At 36.4% G+C, this 16,344-nt stretch overlaps 1 protein-coding gene across 1 annotated transcript; it reads left to right on the top strand.

Annotated features, from left to right (window-relative positions):
• The first annotated feature begins 46 nt into the window (after window positions 1–46).
• Window positions 47–15,904, top strand: LOC113443545 (bolA-like protein 2). The gene is made up of 3 exons (XM_026711841.2): window positions 47–201; window positions 1,839–1,936; window positions 15,618–15,904. Exons 1-3 carry the CDS (start codon window positions 127–129, stop codon window positions 15,718–15,720), a joined length of 276 nt encoding a protein of 91 aa, XP_026567626.1. The 5' UTR covers window positions 47–126; the 3' UTR covers window positions 15,721–15,904.
• The last annotated feature ends 440 nt before the right edge of the window (window positions 15,905–16,344 follow it).

Raw genomic sequence — 16,344 nt, 5'->3', positions numbered from 1 at the left:
TATTGCAAGTTGATTGGCCACATGAGTTACAGACAGCAACGAGGAGGACGTGACGTCCCCCAGAGGCGGAAATGAAAGGCTTGGCTTCTGGGTTCTCTTGCATTCGGGGAGGCTTTTCGGGGAAGGATGGAGCCGTCCAGAGTTCTCAGCGCGGAGGCCTTGCGGGAGAGGCTGCTTCAGGGACTTGAGGCTGAGCACGTGGTAAATGGGATAGCTTCCCATTCACTGCCCGAAAGCTGGCAGTTCAAAGGGCTCGGTTTGAGTGGTTGGCACCTCTAAAGTTTGACTTAAAAACCCCTCTGAAGGATGTAGCGACCTTTGCTTGCTCCTTTGCAACGTTGCTTTTTCAAGTACCCCCCTTAATCATTTTTCAGCTAGTTTTCGTCTCCGTTATTCATAGTGTGCTATTGTTGCTTAAAGTTACGGGCTGCTTTAAAATCTACGTTCTGCTGAAAAATGCAAACATTCCTCTCTTTCTTTTATAAAAACAATTCTTCCACTGAATGGCTACAGGATATTCCTCCTTCTCTGATAGGATAAACCAGTTTTCATGACTTGGTGTTTTCAGAATGGGCTTTCCATTATCCCCAGCGAGCATAGTCTTTAGAGCACACCAGGATGAGGAGAGATGGCTTTAAAATTTCCCTTTTTCAGAAGTAATTGGCATTTTGTTTTATTCTCCATATCGGTTTTGCATTATTAAGCTTAAGCTCCAAATCTTGCTTTTTGCTGGAGTATGAATGTGTTTGTTGTTTTAATAGGCTGCCGTCATACCAACTAATTTAAAAATGTCTTCCTAGGCCAGGAATAACAACATACTTTCAACACAAGAATGAAGATGAAAGAAAGAGAAATAATAGATGCTGAGCAGCCTATAAAATTAGGCCAGGCCAAAATGACAGCAGCCTATTTGCAGATCTGTTCTCACTGTTGATACAGAAATTCAGCGCAATTTGATCCTTAGGATACATTTAAGTATTCAGTAATCTTTATTAAATTCAGTGGGAGATTGCTTTTAAATAGGCATATCTAAGATTATGATGTTATGGATATTTTTATCCTAAATTTTGATTTCTTTTGAGACTGTTTTTCCTTTTTATTAAGCTTATTTGGTGCACATTTCATTTTCTAATAGTATTATGTTAATCTAATGCATTCTTTTCTGAGTTTCTTTGCATTTTTATTCCCTGTAATTTCCTGGCAAAAAACTGCCTTTCCATATGCTTTTTAACATCTCCTTTCAAAGTTTTCTTCCCATTATCTGTTTGGAATAAATAAATTGTATGCAGGTATTGTATTGTAATGTAAATGTATTGTTATGTTCTAAATCAGGAGTTGGCAACCTTAATCACTCAAAGACCCATTTGGACCTGTTTCCCACAGAAAAGAAAACACGGGAAACCCTTCCCGTGCCTGACTATTTCCTGAGCGGCCACAAAACTAGCATATATAGTTGAATTAAAGATTCTATTCTGAAACTTCTTTTCTTGAATTTATCCATGGTTAGCTTATCGGGGGGCCCAAAAGGTCAATAAATCATGTGCCGGCGTATGTCACACATTGGTAGTTGTGATGCATATTTTGAGAGACGGAGCCGCAGCACAGGGATGAAGAGCCACATGTGGCTCCGGAGCCACGGGTTGCTGACCCCTGTTCTAAATAAAAGGTGTCAAACTCACATCACGGCAACATCCCATGATGTATTGGGACTTTTCCCTTTCGCTAAACAGGGCTTGGGCGTGGCCAGCACATGACACATCCGGCCCACGGGCTAGGAGTTTGACAACCCTATTCTAAATAGTATATCAATATAATTTCTTTATTTTATTCACTTTAAGGAGGTAGAAGATACTACCCCTGGGCGCTGTGCTACAAGCTTCAAAGTTTTGGTCGTTTCTCCATTTTTCCGAGGAAAAGCACTGTTACAACGACACCGGTAAGTAAGTGTAAGAAGAGCTAACTTACAGAAGGACTGAACAGTCTTTTATTTTCTTAATGGTTGGAATTATCTTAATAGTGTTCCAAAACTTTACAATGTTAGGAAATAAGGACCACAAAAATCAGGCATTCTTTATACTTATTTTCCATGTTTTCTTGATTCCTCTGTCACCTTCCTTTTTTTCTTTTGCTCCTCTATTGGTTTAATCTATCCTTAATTTTTAATCCCCCCCTTCCCCCAGATTGCTCAGAATAGAGTAGATAATGTTAACTTCCTCCATTTGATCTTACAACAGCAATGGTTCTGTGAGGTAATCACTGATTTAGGCTATCCAGCAAAATAAATGCTCTCTATACATAGATATGCCCTTTCTTCTTTATTAAGTTTATTTAATAAAGTTTAATGGAGTTTATTTATTAAATACTTTCTCATATTTTCATTATTCTTTTAGATGTATAGATCCAGTTTAGAAATAGAAATGTATTGAACCTATAGCATAAATTAAATCACTATTCAAAATAAAGTGGGCATTTAAAATTGTGGAGTTTTTTCCAAGCATAGATCATACAAAAGTTGTTTTTTAATATGATGTGTTAATTTTAAATGCTACCTTAATCTCATATGAATATGAGAGATCAACATTACATATTAGTACCTCAAAATTGTATTCAGGCTACTTCACAGCTTTTCTATGACATCCTTTTTTATTTGAATCCCTCCAAATATTTTAATAACAAATGAACAATTTATCTGCGTCATTTTCTATTACATTATTAACGGTATAAGGAAAAAATAGTTGAACATCCAAAGAAATGCAAAATTATGGTATAGTTGTGTGAAGAAAATGAATTATACACTGCTCAAAAAAATAAAGGGAACACTTAAACAACACAATGTAACTCCAAGTCAATCACACTTCTGTGAAATCAAACTGTCCACTTAGGTAGCAACACTGACTGACAATCAATTTCACATGCTGTTGTGCAAATGGAATAGATAACAGGTGGAAAGCAGAGGCATTTAGCAAGACATCTCCAATAAAGGAGTGGTTCTGCAGGTGGTGACCACAGACCACTTCTCAGTTCCTATGCTTTCTGGCTGGTGGTTTGGTCACTTTTGAATGCTGGCGGTGCTTTCACTCTAGTGGTAGCATGAGACGGAGTTTACAACCCACACAAGTGGCTCAGTGCAGTTCATCCAGGATGGCACATCAATGTGAGGTGTGGCAAGAAGGTTTGCTGTGTCTGTCAGCGTAGTGTCCAGAGCATGGAGGCGCTACCAGGAGACAGGCCAGTACATCAGGAGATGTGGAGGAGGCCATAGGAGGGCAACAACCCAGGATTAGGACCGCTACCTCCACCTTTGTGCAAGGAGGGACAGGAGGAGCACTGCCAGAGCCCTGCAAAATGACCTCCAGCAGGCCACAAATATGCATGTTGCTACTCAAACAGTCAGAAACAGACTCCATGAGGGTGGTATGAGGGCCCAACGTCCACAGGTGGAGGTTGTGCTTACAGCCCAACACCATGCAGGGCGTTTGGCATTTGCCAGAGAACACCAAGATTGGCAAATTCACCACTGACTCCCTGTGCTCTTCACAGATGAAAGCAGGTTCACACTGAGCACATGTGACAGACGTGACAGGGTCTGGAGACGCCGTGGAGAACGTTCTGCTGCCTGCAACATCCTCCAGCATGACCGGTTTGGCAGTGGGTCAGTAATGGTGTGGGGTAGCATTTCTTTAGGGGGCCGCACAGCCCTCCATGTGCTCGCCAGAGGTAGCCTGACTGCCATTAGGTACCGAGATGAGATCCTCAAACCCCTTGTGAGACCATATGCTGGTGCGTTTGGCCCTGGGTTCCTCCTAATGCACAACAATGCTAGACCTCTTGTGGCTAGAGTGTGTCAGCAGTTCCTGCAAGGTGAAGGCATTGATGCTATGGACTGGTCCGCCCGTTCCCCAGACCTGAGTCCAATTGAGCACATATGGGACATCATGTCTCGCTCCATCCGCCAACACTATGTTGCACCACAGGCTGTCCAGGAGTTGTGGGATGCTTTAGTCCAAGTGTGGGAGGAGATCCCTCAGGAGACCATCCTCCACCTCATCAGGAGCATGCCCAGGCATTGTAGGGAGGTCATACAGGCACATGGAAGCCACACACACTACTGAACCTCATTTTGACTTGTTTTAAGGACATTACATCAAAGTTGGATCAGCCTGTAGTGTTTTTTTCCACTTTAATTTTGAGAGTAACTATAAATCTAGACCTCCATGGGTTGCTAAATTTGATTTCCATTGATAATTTTTGTGTGATTTTGTTGTTAGCACATTCAACTATGTAATGAATAACGTATTTAATAAGAATATTTCATTCATTCAGATCTGGGATATCTTATTTTTGTTTTCCCTTTATTTTTTTGAGCAGCATGTATTTGAATTTACAAGTAGTCCCTGCTCAGCAACAGGCCTGTTTAGGTACCATTCAACATTACAATGTGATTGAAAATACACCTCTAGCTGTTGCAGTGTCCCCATGATCATGTGATCAAGATTTGAGCACTTTACAACCGGTGTGCATTTACAAGTGTCCCAGTGTTCTGTGGTCACGTGATCTCCATTTTGAGCATTTCACACCTGGATTCTGACAGCCAAGGTAAATTTGCAAGTGACAGTCATCTCATTTAACAATTGCAGCAGAAGTGAGGTGATAAATTGTGGTCATGTGCTGTCTTGCTTAATGACTGCATCACTTAGCAACAGAATTGCCCATCCCAATTGGGTTCGTTAAGAAAAAACTACAGGTAGGTCTTGCTTAATAATCCTAATTGGGACCAGAATTTCTTTCTTTTTTTTACAAAGTTTTTATTTTTTACGACAAACATAAAGCCCTCTTTCAATTATATACATACGGTGTGGTTGGTTGGTTACAATCTTTTCTGCTATCCTTTTATTACCATTACTCACAAGTTATATAAATTCTCACCTTATCAGTCTAGCTTGTGCTTATATAATATCAATTATTAAACATTCATTTGACTATTTTTCCATCATTTTATACAAGATATACTAATTTTCATTATGATTTAATCTTATACATTCATCCAATGGTTATATATTTTATATTGTATTCTTTATCAATATTAACTTTTATTGTAAGGCTTACTAATCTATTTCTTTACCATGTCTTTTTATCTAACCATTGATAAAATAAATCCCATATCATATAAAATTGTTTATCTTCTTGTTCACTAATTTGAAATGTCAATTTACTCATTTTGGCACAGTCCATGATTTTCTTAATAATTTCTTCCTGCATAGGTATTTTTTCATTTTTCAGATTCTTAGCAAATACAATTCTAGCCGCTGTTAAAACATTTACAATCAAATATTTCAATTCTTTACAATATATTTCTGGTATAATTCCCAATAAAAATATATCAGGTTTAAAGTCTATTTGTTGTTTTGTCATTTTTTCCAACCATGTGTGGATTATAGTCCAATATCTTTTTGCATCCAAGCATGTCCAACACATGAGGTAATATGAACCAGGTATCTGATGACATTTCCAACATTTATCCGATTTATTCTTGAACATCCTCACAATTCTCTTTGGGGGTAAGTGCCACCTGTAAAACATCTTATACAAATTTTCTTTATATACAGTTGACGTCATTTTATAATTTCGAGACCACAATTTTTGCCATTTATGTAAATCGATCCCATATCCGAAATTTTTCCCCCCCACAATCATTGTTTCTTTTACTTGTTCTTCCTCTACTTTAAACTCTAGCAAATGTCCATAAAGTTTTTTTATTACTTTTTCATCAGTACCTGTCAAAATTTTATCTAAATCAGTCAACTTATCATAGATACCTTCTGCTTAACATCTTTATCAAATCTAGATTGTATTTGCAAATATGAAAACCAATTCATTTTTACACCTTGTTCTTCCAATGCTTGCATAGATTTAAGTTCATCCTTTTCATTCAATATCTCACCATATCTAACTGTTTGTTCCTTTTTATATATTATTGGATAGGAAAAAGCTTCAATAGTAAATAACCATAGTGGAATTTTTAAATAATATTGCTTTTTTATCTTCTCCCAGTTTAGAAACAATACTTCTCAAATATAATGTCTTCTAAAATACCCCTGGGTTTTAGTTCCCTTATACCAGAGGAAGGCATGCCACCCTAACAGCAGGTCATGTGCTTCTAAATTCAAAAGTCTAGTATTCCTTAGTGTTATCCACTCCTTTACCCACATCAGACTCATTGCTTGGTAGTATAATTTCCAATTGGGCAAAGCAAATGCTCTTATTCTTGCATCTTGTAACAATTTAAGTTTTATTCTTGCTTTCTTCCCCTGCTAAATGTATTTTAGCACTATTTTGTTTAAATATTCAAAAATTCTTTCCCTAATCTGATTGGAATTGTCTGGAATAAGTATAAGATTCTAGGCAATACATTCATCTCAATTGTAGATATTCTCCCAATCAGTGATAATTGTAAATTTTCCCATTTTATCAAATCTGTCGCTATCTGTTGTTTAAGTTTAAGATAATTGTCCTCTTTAAGTGTGCTACATCTTGGTGTTATATGTATCCCTAAATACTTAACCTTGTTTGTGACCTGGATCCCCCAAACTTCCTCCAATTCTTTCTTTCGTCTTACTAACATGTTCTTTGCTAAAACCTTTGTTTTATCTTTATTTATTTTCAAACCTGCTACTTTCCCATACTCTTCTACCTTTTCTATCAGTTTAGGCGCAGACTCCAATGGATCCTCTAATATAAATACCAGGTCATCTGCAAAAGCTTGTAATTTATACTCTTCTTTTTTAATTTTCATTCCTTTTATTTCTTTTTCTTCCCTGATGTTCCTATTCACCACTTCCAGTGTTAACACAAACAACAGAGGTGACAGTGGACAGCCTTGTCAGGTCCCTTTTCTTATATCTATAAAGTCTGTTAACTCTCCATTTATCATAACCTTTGCAATTTGTTTATGATATATCGTTTTGATTGCTTGAGTAAATTTTTTACCAAAGCCCATTTGGTCCAATTGTAACAGCATGAAACGCCAATTCACATTATCAAAGGCTTTTTGTGCATCTATAAACATCAGAGCCATTTGTTTTTCAGGATGTGCCTCATAGTATTCCAGTGTACCTAAAATTATTCTCATATTATCTTTAATCTGCCTCTTCGGCAGAAATCCATTTTGATCAGGATAAATAAAATTGTTTAAGTATCTTTTCAGTCTTTCTGCCAAAACTGAAGCAAAAATTTTATAATCTGAATTTAATAGTGATATAGGTCTGTAATTTTTAACTTGCTATGGGTCTGTGTCCTCCTTCGGTACAAGTGTGATGTATGCCTCTGACCATGTTTCGGATATTCTCTTCTTTGTCATAACTTCATTCATAATTTCTAATAAGTGAAGATTCAGTGTTTCCTGGAATGTCTTATAAAATTCCACTGGCAAACCGTCCGGACCTGGTGCTTTCCTAATGTTTTGCTTTTTTAAAGCTTCTGTTAATTCCATCATTGTTATATTACTTTCTAACATTGTTTCAATATCTTTGAGTATCTGGGGCAAATTTGCTTCCTGTAAGTATTGTTGAATTCTTTCTTCCTGAACATTCTCTTGATGGTACAGTTTTCCATAGTAATCTTGAATAATTTTTTTCTTCTCCACATTTCCATAGCATACATTACCTTGTTCGTTTATCAATTGATTTATTCTTCTCAAGTCTCTTTCCTTTCTCAATTTATATGCTAGCCATCTACCTGGTTTGTTTGCATTTTCAAAATAGTTCTGCTTAGCATTTTTAATTTTTTGTGCTATTTCTTCTTTTTCCATTAGCCTCATTTTATGCTTAGTTATGTCCATTTTAATTTTAATGTCCTTTTTGGTGGAAATTTCTGTAGTTCTTTTCCAACTTCTTGTAGTCATCTTCCAATATTTTAAGGATTTTTTTCTGTTTTATATTTCTTTTCCTTGTTAGTCCATTGTATAGTCCATTATCAAACCTTTCTTGTAAAGTGTTTCCTTTGTTGTTTTGTCATCATGTGTGGATTATAGTCAATATCTTTTTGCATCAAGCATGTCCAACTTACAGCTGTAGACCAGGTATCTGATGACATTTCCATTTATCCGATTTATTCTTGAACATCCTCTCAATTCCTCTCTTTGGGGTAAGTGCCACCTGTAAAACATCTTATACAATTCCATTTATATGTAATCGATCCCATATCGTTTTCCCCACAGTCATTGTTTCTTTTACTGTCCTCTACACTAAACTCATAGAAATGTCCATCAAGTTTTTTTTGTGCTTTTTCATCAGTACCTGTCAAAATTTATCTTAAATCAGTCAACATCCCCAATGGAACTTCTTTAACTGTATCTTTATCAAATCTAGATTGTGTTTGCAATGATATGAAAACAAATTCACATTTTACACCTTGTTCTTGTTGCCTAGATTGAGATTCATCTTTTCGATCAATATCTCACCATATCCTCACTTATTTATTCTTTTATATATTATTGGATAGGAAAAAAGCTAATAATAAATAACCAACAGTAAATTTAAATAATATTGCTTTTTATCTTCTCCCAGTTTAAAGCGAATAATACTTCTCAAATATAATAATCTTCTAAAAACCCTGGGTTTTAATTTCCCTTATACTGGGGCCATCCAACAACAGATGTCATCTAAATTCAAAGTCTAGTATTCTAGTGTTATCACTCCTTCCCAGTCGACTCATTGCTTGGTAGTATAATTTCCAATTGGGCAAAAGCAAATGCTCTTATTCTTGCATCTTGTAACAATTTAAGTTTTATTCTTGCTTTCTTCCCCTGCTAAATGTATTTTTGCTTTTCATATTTAAATATTCAAAAATTCTTTCCTAATCTGATTGGAATTGTCTGGAATCAGTATAAGAATTCAAAGGCAGCCACATTCATCTCAATTATGATATTCTCCCAATCAGTGATAATTATAATTTTCCATTTTATCAAATCTATGCTCTCTATTTGTTTAAGTTTAAGATAATTGTCCTCTTTAAGTGTATCACATCTTGGTATTATATGTATCTAAATACTTAACCTTGTTAGCTGACGATCGACACCCTCCAATTCTTTCTTTAAGTCTTGCTAACATGTTCTTTGCTAAAACCTTTGTTTATCTTTGATTTTCAAACCTGCTTCTTCTATCTGCTATCTAGTTTTGGTGCCAGACTCCATTGGATCTCTAATATAAATACCAGGTCATCTGCAAAAGCTTAATTGCCGTATACTCTTTTTGAATTTTCATTCCTTTATTTCTTTTCTTCCCTGATGTTCTATTCACTACTTCGTATGCTAAACTGAACAGGTGACAGTGGACAACCACTTCTCGGAGTCCCTTTACTTATATCTATAAAATCTGTTAACTCTCATTATATACCTTACATTTGTAATTTAGTTTGCCAGTGGTGCCTGATTGCGAGTAAATTTTTAAAAGCCCAATTTTGGTCAATTATGGCAGCATGAGCGTAATTCACATTATGCAAAGGGCTTTGATGCCTCGACACACTCAAACCATTTGTTTTCAGGATGTGCCTCATAGTATTCCAGTGTACCTAAAATTGTTCATATTATCTTTAATCTGCCTCTTGAGCTGGAAATCCGATGATCAGGATAAATAAAATTGTTTAAGTATCTTTTCAGTCTTTCTGCTTCAAAAGAAGCTAAAAATTTTTATAATCTGGAACTTAATGGTGATATAGGTCTGTTGTTTTTAAACTGCTGGGTCTGTGCCTTCCTTGGTAGAAAATGCGGATTAACCTCTGACTGTAGTTAGGATATTCTCTTTCTTTATCACCTTCTTCTATAATTTCTAATAATTGAAGATTCATTGTTTCCTGAATATCTTAAATTCACTGGCAAACCGTCCGGACTGGTGCTTTCTAATGTTTGCTTTGAAAGCTTTGGTTCATCATTGGTTATTACTTTCCTAACATTGTTAAATATCTTCTCAGTTATCTGAGACAAATTTGGCTTCCTGTAAGTATTGTTGGATTCTTTCTTCCTAGACATTTCTCTTGATGGTAGCAGTTTTCCAACGTAATCTTAAGATAATTTTTTTCTTCTCATTTCCATGCATTCACACCTTGTTAGTTTATCAATTGGTTTATTCTACTCAAGTCTCTTTCCTTTCTCAATTTATATATGCTAGTCCATCTACCTGGTTTGTTTCGTTTTCAAAATAGTTCATTCTGTCCAACATTTTAATTTTTGTGTTTTTATTTCTTCTTTTCCATTAGCCTCATTTGTGTTAGTTATGTCCATTTAAGTTTTAATGTCCTTTTGGAACATTTCTGTGTTCTTTTCCAACTTCGTAGTCATCTTCAATATTTTTAGAGGATTTTTCTGTTTTTATAGCTTTTCTTTGTATAGTCCATTATCAAACCTCTTGTATAGCCTTCATCATGTCCCAGAGGTTCTGTAATGAAGTCTCATCCTCTTTTTGTATTTTCTTTAAAGAAAGATCAATTCTTTCTCAATTTTCTGTTTAAAGTCTTTTTTTCCTTTAATATAGTATTATTTAAGGTCCATCTAGATCTCCTTTTTTGTCCTTTCAACACAAGTTATTAGTGGTTGCGATCTGCCCAAGTACGCTTCTATTTCAGTGTCTTGTATATTAAAAGCAATTCTGTTGATACTCCATATCATATCAATTCTGAACCATGATGCATGTCTATTTGAATAAAAGGTATATTGTTTATTTCTGCATTTCTCTCTCTCATACATCTTTTAAGTTTTATCTCATCACTAGATTCAAAGAGTTTTGCGTGTCTTTCTAGTTTTCTTGTCTTTTTGCTGTTTTAATCCAATCAATTTGTCTTTTTATTCATTAAAATCTCCCATCAGACGAATATTAGCATCAATCCAGTTCGATTATTTCTGTATGTGAATTTCCTGTAAAAAATCTTCTGGATTATCATTTTGGGCAGTAAATTGCTATTAAAGGTGTCTTTGGATTTTTGTAAGTTATGTCGGCCTCAAAATCTTCTGTCATCTAGCCATATATTTGTCCTTGCGGATGGTCTAATGTTTGTATGTGGGATTCTCTCTTATTTCTGACCCTCCTCTCTTTTTAATTTTGTTAATTTTTGTTGTTCAATAACTAATGTTTTTTCAATATATACTTCTTGTGGGCAGATTATATCAAATTTTTAATTTCATCTAATTCTTTGAAATACTATATTTTTGTTATAAATTCACATTTATAATAATTGTAATCAGTTTTTCTCATCATTTAAGCTAGACTAAAGAAGGTTTGTTGCTCTGCAGTGATCTTGGTTCTTGTTGTTCTCTGGGTACATCTACCCTCAGGCTCCTTCTTCTTTTTCAGTACTACTGTACATTCCTCTTGAAATTCAATTATTGACATCCTTGCCTTTACTATCTTCCTCCTTCTCTAGATACCAGATGGAATAACAAGCTTTTTCCACTGTATCAATTCTATGTCTTTGGTTCCTGAGTAAACATAGGACACTTCAGGTAACAACCATCCATATTGTTTCTCTCTTAAGTAACTCTTTGGTCAAAAATAATGTCTCTTCTTATCTCACTCGCTCTCTACTACCTGTTTGATACCACTATTTCTTTATCTTTCGCTAGTGTTTTTCTCCTCTGCCATCTACTGCAGTGATTTGTGATTTAATTATTTTCTTAGTAAAGTCTGTTATAAACTTCATTGGCAGTTTATTTCCTGCGTCGCATATCTTGAAACACGAAAAACCTCAGTCCATTTCATCCATCATCTTCTCTTTGAGTTACCTCAATGCCTTCTGCGGGTTCTGTCGTCATCATTTCAGCAAGGTTTTACCCTTTTTTCTATATTTTGAAATCTAGATAGAATTCTGATCTATCAATTTCCCATGGTAATGATTGCGAGAGATCTGCGCACTACATCCTCTCTTTCACTTCACTCAATCGGATCTCCATATCTCAATCTTCTTATCTCTTTGTACATCTTGTTCTTCAATTTTCTTGATTCTGTCCTCATATTGCATCATTATCTGTTGAATATTTTCAATTTTCTCATCTGTCTTTTCAGTTCTTTGCTCAATATTCTCCGTTCTCTTTCAATATTATCTGTTTTTACTTGTATCTTTTGAATTCCTTGCATAATCATTTGGTGTCCTTCTTTCTCCTTCTCTTGTTGTGACATCACCTGTATTGATCGTTGTCCTCCAGATGGTGAGGAAGAAGAAGTCAGGGTTGAAGAAGCTGAAGCTGGTATTTTTCTGCTCATCTTAAGAGTACAATAGAAAAATTGAAAAAGAAAAAGCAAGAGCAGCCAATTGCCACTCCAGTTAAAAAAAATAAAACCTAAATAATGGTAATATAAAAAGCAAAAGATAAAAATAAAAAAGGAAGGAAAAAATCTTCAGGCACTTGAATACCTTAATCCAATTGGTTCCAAGTATGTAGGAAAAAAGGAAAAAAAGAAAAAAAATATAAAATGGAAAAGGAGGAAAAATTTAAAAAAAATAGGAAAAATTTAAAAGACAGATATCTGTATATTCCTTGCTAAAAGGTAAAAACGAAGGGGGGGGAAGTAGTCTTATTCTTGCATCAAGGACTCAAGTCCAAGTATAAAATCCAACTGGAGGGGATGGGGGATAGAAAAAAAGGAAAGAGAAAATGCAATTCTGTCAATAAGCAAAGCACTGCCACTATATGTTCGAGGCTCTTTACTAAATCAAAAACAAAATTTCAGTTCTCTTTTTCAGGTCACTTCAATCTTCTTTCTTCAATTTCAAATCCAGACTCCGTCTATCAGTAGTTCCACAGAAGAGCACCTGCATAAACAATCTACATGCTCTTCCCACTATCTTTTCAATAAGCACAGAGTCCTTGAATGTAACACCAAATGTATCAACAAGAAAGGAAAACAATGTCTCCAAGCCTCCAGGTGGCAGTGCTCACTTATTTCCCTTTCCCTTCCCTCTAATATTAAAATCAGGAATAAATTTTTTTTAAAAAATCTAAAATTACTAAAAGAAAAAACAAGAGAAAAAAACTTTTCAAAGAGTTATTTTGAAAGGAAAATTAAAAAGGAAAGACCAGTCTAGTTGAAAAGTTGAAAAAGTTTTAACAAAAGCCAAAGTTCCAATAAGAAGAAAAAAAACCTTCAGGTTTAATTTGGGCTTAATCTGCTTAAGCTTAAACACTTTTATCTTCACTTTCTAAATTTAATTTTTAGTCTTTTAGGAATGTTCTCTCCAGAAAAAATAAGTAGAAAATTATCTTACCAAACTGACACACTTTCTTTCCAGCTTTCTTCCGTTCCGGAGCTGTCCCAGCTTCAACAGCTTTAATAGCTGCCTCTCCACCGTGGGGAAAAAAGGGCTTCTCCTGGATCTACCAGGGACTTTGCGATGTCCCTGGGATCAACAGGATGTGCCCTCCTCTGTCACCGTCTCTACAGGACAGTTTAGGTCCTTTGAGACCGTCCTGCAATGGAGATATCAGCAGCGATCTTAGAGCTTAAAGATGGCATGCTGTACCGCTGCGATGCAAGCTCCGCCCTCTCCAGGACCAGAATTTTTGTTATTGAGTAAATTTTAGTGTGACCGCACCCCCTGGTTGCGGTTGTTAGGCCAGGACCATCTGTCATTAAGTGAGGACTTCATGCTTTTCCTGCCCAGTCATGCTTGCCTCCACTCACTTATCACCCCTCCTCCCATCTCTGCCCTTTTGATGACCCAGCCACGCTGTCCTCCGCCTTGCTGAGGAGAGTCCAGAGTGATGGAGTGAAGTAAAGTGGTCAGAAGGGCAGAGAAGGGGTACAGAATAGGCAGGTAGGTGGAGCTGAAGCTCGCACTGCAGTGGTAAATGCAGGCAGGCTGCCAAGCCCCCGAATTTTGGTCACACGACTGCAAGGATACTGGGACTGCCTTAACTACGAAGACTGGTCATAAATGCCATTCATTCAGCACCATCTTACTTCGAATACTCATTGAATATTAAGCAAGGACTAGCTCTTCATATAACCAGAATGGTATCATTTCTATTTATTACTAATGCCAAAAGGAAACATGTATGATTTATTTATGTCTCCCACCATATAGAGCAGCAGTCCCCAACTTTTCTGGTACCAGGGACTGGTTTTGGGGAAGCCAATTTTTCTACGGACCGTTGGGGGAGGGGTATGGTTTGGTGCGCAACCTAGATCCTGCGTATACACTTGCTCGCCTGTCTTTTGTGCAGCCCAGTTCTTAACAGGCCCATGGACTGATACAAGTCCATGGCCCAAGGGTTGGATATTCCTGATTTAGAGGGTTCTCAGCTGTGGCTAAGTGGGAGAAATGTACCCCTCTACCAGTTTGGGTAAAGCATTGTTTTAACTAACATTGTTTCTTTTAAAATATTACGTCTGTTGAAATAAACTGAAACATCACAGTGTAGGGGAAGAGCAGGCAGAGCTGGGGGCAGAGTTAAGCACGTCATCAGTTTAGAGTTCTTGCTTTCCCACAAGTGCTTTAAGTCCCAGCCCTCTTGAATTTCTTTGACTCTTATCTGTCACCAGTTGTTAAGTGCTGAACTTTAGTTGACCAGATTCCTGTGTAGAGGCTTGAATAAATCTATGTTATGCTAAAATTATGTTACAATTTCTGATTTTTTGCACTTGACACACAGCTTCAGTCTCACTTAACTGAGAAGTCCTGTTTGGCTCTTCTTTCTAATGGGCACATTTAGTAAAGCAGATTTTTCTGTAAAAGGAACTCTGGATGAACCTGCCAAGCCATCAGCTGAGCTCCTCCTGAGAGATGGAAGTGCACTTCCATCCTTTCTCCTTTTTTAAGCTTCAGAAACTATTAGCATTGCTTTTAAATTTATGAGCAGATTCGTTCTTAGAAATCTTTCTGGAAATGGGGCAAATTACTGCAATTTTTAAGCGAATAACACGCTTGTTAATTGAATCCAATTTCTCCCATTGACTTTGCTTGTTGGAAGTTATTTGGGAAGGTCAAAAGTGTTCATCATATGAAGAATAAAATTTTTTTTAAAAAATGTTCATCATATGAACCGAGGATGCTGCAACCATCATAAATGCATGCCAATTGTCAAGCACGCAAATTTTGATCATGTAATTGTGGGAATGCTGCGATGGTCCAAAGACTGTTGTAAGTCACTTTTCAGTGCCATTGTTACTTCACATGGCTGCCAAACAAGTGGTTGCAAGTAGAGAACTACTTGCAAAATCATAATGGAGTTTATTTTGGAGGAAGGGGCATATGAATTCAATAAATCATGATGATTAATTAAATTATGGTTAAGCCAAATATGCAAAGTTGTTTTTTTAACATCCATCTATTTTTATTATGCATCTTAGAGGTTGAATTTAAATTTGAAAAAAAAAAAGCTTGGAACTAGGAGAAATGCATTATTAGCTAAGGGGCTTCTCCAATGCAGGCAGAAGATGCATTAGGCCAAAGTGAGCTTTGCCTGTTTGGCTTGGCATCTTGTGTGAACTAAACTAATTGCAATGTATTCTTGAAACAATTAGCAATTCAGGTGTAAAGATATGGGGGTGGAATGCATTTGTTCTTCCTGATTTCCATTTGCCATGTCCCAATTGTATTCCTTCTCTTTTTTTTGTCTTGCCTTCCTTAAGACTGGTCAATGAACTCTTATCTGAAGAACTGAAGCTTATTCATGCCTTTGAGCAGAGAACACTGACTCCTGAACAGTGGGCAAAGGAACAAGAAGCTAAGTGAGGCACAAGCTTCCTCCTTTTCATCAGTAACAAAAGCAGCAAATACTACAGAGACCAAAAATTCCAAGATGGTAAAGAGAAGCATCTGTGAACCAAATTTAGCAATGCGGGAATTGCTTCGGGAGAAGCACTGTGAAAGTTTGAGAAAGTATGAAGCAGAAAATAAAACTGGAGAAAGATTGTGAGATGACTGTTTGTATCGTCTGTTTATTCCCATACCACGTATCTTGGAGACTCATTTTAATATTGAGATTTGCATTGGGTGGGGAGAAGGTAGCTTTCTCCTACTAAGGCAGTGTTCTTCCATTTCATTGTTTAAATCTTGAAAATGAACACTTTTTGAGTTCTTTATACTATGAATTTGGTTGTTCGCTTGCAGGCATTTTATCAGTCAGCTAGATAACATCATCAGTGTGTGTGAGGTTTGCTGTTTATTTGCAATAGTTTCCCTGCCTGTTGATAGGTGTGTAGTTTCCACCCTGGTGATTCTTTGATGGAAGTACAGGTAGTTCTCACTTAATCATTCAGTGATCATTCAAAATTACCATGGTGTTGAAAAAACTAACTTTGCACAACATTTACAACTTCAGTGGTGTCTCTCAGTCATACGAACAACACTACAGTC

Source organism: Pseudonaja textilis, chromosome Z (genome assembly GCF_049901715.1).
Source record: "Pseudonaja textilis isolate UNSWEBS1 chromosome Z, rPseTex1.2, whole genome shotgun sequence".
Lineage (NCBI taxonomy): Eukaryota > Metazoa > Chordata > Lepidosauria > Squamata > Elapidae > Pseudonaja > Pseudonaja textilis.
This window is presented reverse-complemented; position numbering and strand designations above follow the sequence as displayed.

What these genes read in the sequence shown, in the direction of transcription:
- LOC113443545 (XM_026711841.2), top strand. Translation starts at nt 127, where the DNA reads ATGGAGCCGTCCAGAGTTCTCAGCGCGGAGGCCTTGCGGGAGAGGCTG. An exon ending in GACTTGAGGCTGAGCACGTG is followed by an intron (nt 202 to 1,838) that starts GTAAATGGGATA and finishes ATTCACTTTAAG; the next exon opens with GAGGTAGAAGATACTACCCC. An exon ending in GCACTGTTACAACGACACCG is followed by an intron (nt 1,937 to 15,617) that starts GTAAGTAAGTGT and finishes GCCTTCCTTAAG; the next exon opens with ACTGGTCAATGAACTCTTAT.